This window comes from Lucilia sericata, unplaced genomic scaffold, assembly GCF_015586225.1.
Source record: "Lucilia sericata isolate MDLA Ls3-8-SP2 unplaced genomic scaffold, ASM1558622v1 Contig000073F_arrow, whole genome shotgun sequence".
In the NCBI taxonomy this organism is placed as follows: domain Eukaryota; kingdom Metazoa; phylum Arthropoda; class Insecta; order Diptera; family Calliphoridae; genus Lucilia; species Lucilia sericata.
Genome location: NW_023994107.1, coordinates 551,413 through 555,272, shown reverse-complemented (window position 1 = coordinate 555,272; position 3,860 = coordinate 551,413). Strand labels below are relative to the sequence as shown.

The following is a 3,860-nucleotide window of genomic DNA, read 5'->3' as shown; positions in this document are numbered from 1 at the left end:
TATTGGTCATAGCTCCCATATAAGGCCCACTTCCGAAAATCATTTAAAAGCTCATATTTCATTGTCAACTAAAGCTATTTTGATGAAATTCGACACAAATATGTTTAGTCGAAATATAAATCACTCTACGAAATTTTTTCCGGATAGGTCCATAATTGGTCATAGCTCCCATATAAGGTCCACTTCCGAAAATCACTTAAACGCATATATTTCATTGAATTATAAAGCTATCGGGATAAAATTCGACACAAATCTGTTTTGTATACATACAAATCATTCTACAAAATTTTTTACGGATCGGTCCATTATTGGTCATAGATCCCATATAAGGCCCTCTTCCGAAAATCACTTTAAAGCAAATATTTCAATGCCAAGTAAAGCTATATTGATAAAATTCGACACAAATATGTTTCACCTAAACATGAATCATTCTACGAATTTTTCTCCGGATAGGCCCATAATTGGTCATAGCTCCCATATAAGGTCCATTTCCGAAAATCACTTAAACGCATATATTTCACTGAATTCTAAAGCTATCGGGATAAAATTCGACAGAAATATGTTTTGTGTGCATTCAAATCATTTCCCTATTCGAAAATCACTTAAAAGCACATATTTCATTATCAAATGAAGCTATCTTGATAAAATTCGACACAAACATGTTTTGTCCAAATATGAATTACTCTGCGAAATGTTTCCCGAATAGGCCCGTAATTGGTCATAGTTCCCTTATAAGGTCCACTTCCGAAAATCACTTATACGCATATATTTCATTGAATTCTAAAGCTATAGGGTTAAAATTCGACTTGAATAAGTTTTGTGTACATATGAATCATTCTACCACTTTTTTCTCGGATCGGTCCATTATTGGTCATAGCTTCCATATAAGGTCCACTTCTGAGAGTCACTTAAACACACATATTTCATTGTCAAATAAAGTTAATTTTAGAAAATTCGACACAAATATATTTTGTCTTTACATAAATCACTCTACGAAATTTTTTGCGGATAGGCATATAAAACATTGTACCAAATTTTTTCTGGATCGGTCCATATTTGGTAATAGGTCCACTTCAAAAAATCCCTTAAACGCACATATTTAATTATCAAATAAAGATATCTTGATAAAATATGATTTGTGCACATATGAATCACTCTGCGAAATTTTTCCGGATAGGCCCTTAATTGCTCATAGCTCCTATATAAAGTCCACTTCCTAAAGTCACCTAAACTCACATATTTCATTGATTAATAAAGCTATTGAAGTAGAATTAGATTTGATCTTTTTTCTGCATAAAAATTATTATACTAAATTGTTTCTTGATCAATCCATAATTGGTCACAACTCCCATATTCTGTGTATAGCTACATCATTCTATTAAAATGTTTTCGAACTGGCGTATTAATATACGTTTTTTTGGACCTAATCAAAATTAGTTCGACAAAAATTTTGGCAAGTTATCTAAAAATTATATTAGATGGGTTTCAATAAAAAGTAGCTGGTGGAGGGTATTTAAAATTCGGCATAGCGAATATAGCACTCTAACTTGTTTTAATTTTAGTTTTGTTTTGAAACAATATATTCAATATAGGGTATCGTTTGAAAGGGGGTTTTAAGCCGCGTCCAATGATGTATATAACATAAAGTCGGCTCATTATTGCCATATTCCAAAAAATAATTTTAAGTTTTCCATTAATATAAATAACATTTATGCACAATGTTGGAAATTTTGCACATCACTAGATGCGGCTTCAAAGAACCTTTCAAATGATACCACATATGTACTATATATTTTGTTTAAGAAAACACTGTAAAATTTCAAAAAATAACTAAAAAGTCACTTTTTTGTTACCGGTCCAGTTCACGAACGGCCATCGATATACTTAAAATATTTTGGGACAACTAAACAAAGATTTTTTGAAGCTAGGTAAAATTTTGAATTGAACATGATAAAACGTGTCATCCATAGGATACTTTCTTGGAAACTGTCCAGCTCACGAACGGACAACACTAAACCCAAAATATTTTGGATAACATCATATTACATAACAGCGAATATTTTGAGGGGGGTAACTCAAGCACCATTTTTTGTGAGTCGGGCTAAACTGTCAGGAATATTTAAAACATCGCTAATATTTCGATTTAAAATTGTTTTAATTTATTTCGTAATTTTACACATTTAACAACAATAACAATAATTAATAATTACGTCATTTCGTTATCTTAAAGACGGAAAAGACGAAGAATAGAAGCTGGCAAATAAGTGTTGCTTGGTTCATCGGCAACTGGAGCTGGAGGAATGTATGATGAAGCGGGAGCAGAGGAACCAGCACTGAAACTAGATTCGGGAGCAGAAGCACTAGTACTGTAGCTAGCGGAAGGAGCAGAGGCACCAGAGCTGTAGCTAGCAGCAGGAGCAGAAGCGCCGGAGCTGTAGGTAGCAGCAGGAGCAGAGGCAGCACCGTGGTGGCTAGAAACTGGAGCAGGAGCTTGAGAAGCAAAGTTTAAGACTGGAGCAACACCACCATCATGAGACTTAGAGCTACCACCCAAAGTATCGTATTGACCTTGAATCGCTTTCTGAGCATTGACAGCATCTTCAGGGGTACGGTATTTGACGAAGTGAACTTCGGGTTTGTTGTTGGTGTTTTTGTTAGCGGTGTTCAATTTGTTAGCCAAGCTGCTGAGATCGGCTTGTTTCTGGAGAACATAGATGTCGGTCTTTTGTTCGGCAGCATGTTTGGCCAAAGCAACGGCAGCATCTTCCAACCCGCTGTGTTCGGGTCCCTTGATGAAAACGACGCGGAGTCCTTGTTTCACAGAGTTAGCCAATTGGTTGGAGGCAGCAGGATCATGGAAATCTTCATCGTTAGCGGTGTAGGTGAAGAACTCTTTTTCGAATTCAGCTTGGGGAGCGTATGAAGGAGCATCGTGGGAAGCAGATGAGAAATCTCCTTGAGGAGCATATGAGGGAGCAACATTTGATGAAGAACCAAAGTCACCACCACCGATGCCTCCACCAAGGCTTCCACCACCAATACCACCACCCAAGTTACCACCGCCAAGACTTCCACCACCAATACCGCCACCTAAGCTACCGCCACTGAGGCTACCACCACTGAGGCTACCACCACTGAGGCTACCACCAACACCTGAACCAGGAGTGAATGACAATCCAGAGTCAGAGTGTCCAACTGGTTGATAATTGTAGCCCAATTTATCGGCGCAGGCTACTGCTACCAAGCAAAGTACTATAAAAGCGCGCATTCTTAATGTCTGTCTTCTTCAATTCCGTTGATTGTTGTGAGTGATATATTTTCGCCAAAGTGTTGCGAATTTATACTTGAAATAGTTTTTAGTTTAAAGATGATCATCAATTTCCGATAAAATTATTTAAATTGTAACAGTTCTATTGTGTTAATATGGAGCGTCATTTAGTTTTAGTTTTAATGGTAATTTCAAATGACAAAAACTGTTAAACAACATACTTTAACCTAAAGATACAAAACACTTTATGAATATTTAACAGTGTATCGATGTCAGTGGGGAGGAGATGGTACACTGGAAGAATTATGTATACCGATACTTTTGTGCTAATAAAATTTTGATAAATTTTGCTAAATTGTATGCATAATATTGAACATTATATAGAATTATTATAATGCGGAGAAATATATTCTGCAATAAAAATAAAAAAAATCCAATTAACAAATCTAGCTAAGTGAATCATTTAAAAATACTTTAAATGTTTGAGGATATAAAATGTCAATATATATGGCTATCTGATTTTTGTCAAAAATTAGTTTGTTGTGACAATTTGCTTATTAGACATAACACAGATTTTATATTATTAATTGTT

At 35.3% G+C, this 3,860-nt stretch overlaps 1 protein-coding gene across 1 annotated transcript; it reads right to left on the bottom strand.

Moving 5' to 3' along the window:
• Positions 1–2,136: 2,136 nt before the first annotated feature.
• On the bottom strand, positions 2,137–3,364 carry LOC119616457 (keratin, type II cytoskeletal 1-like). Its single transcript, XM_037972804.1, has one exon. The coding sequence runs from the start codon at positions 3,266–3,268 to the stop codon at positions 2,225–2,227; it is 1,044 nt and encodes a 347-aa protein (XP_037828732.1). The 5' UTR covers positions 3,269–3,364; the 3' UTR covers positions 2,137–2,224.
• Positions 3,365–3,860: the final 496 nt, after the last annotated feature.

Coding starts and splice junctions, on each gene's coding strand:
- LOC119616457 (XM_037972804.1), bottom strand. CDS start 3,268: ATGCGCGCTTTTATAGTACTTTGCTTGGTAGCAGTAGCCTGCGCCGAT.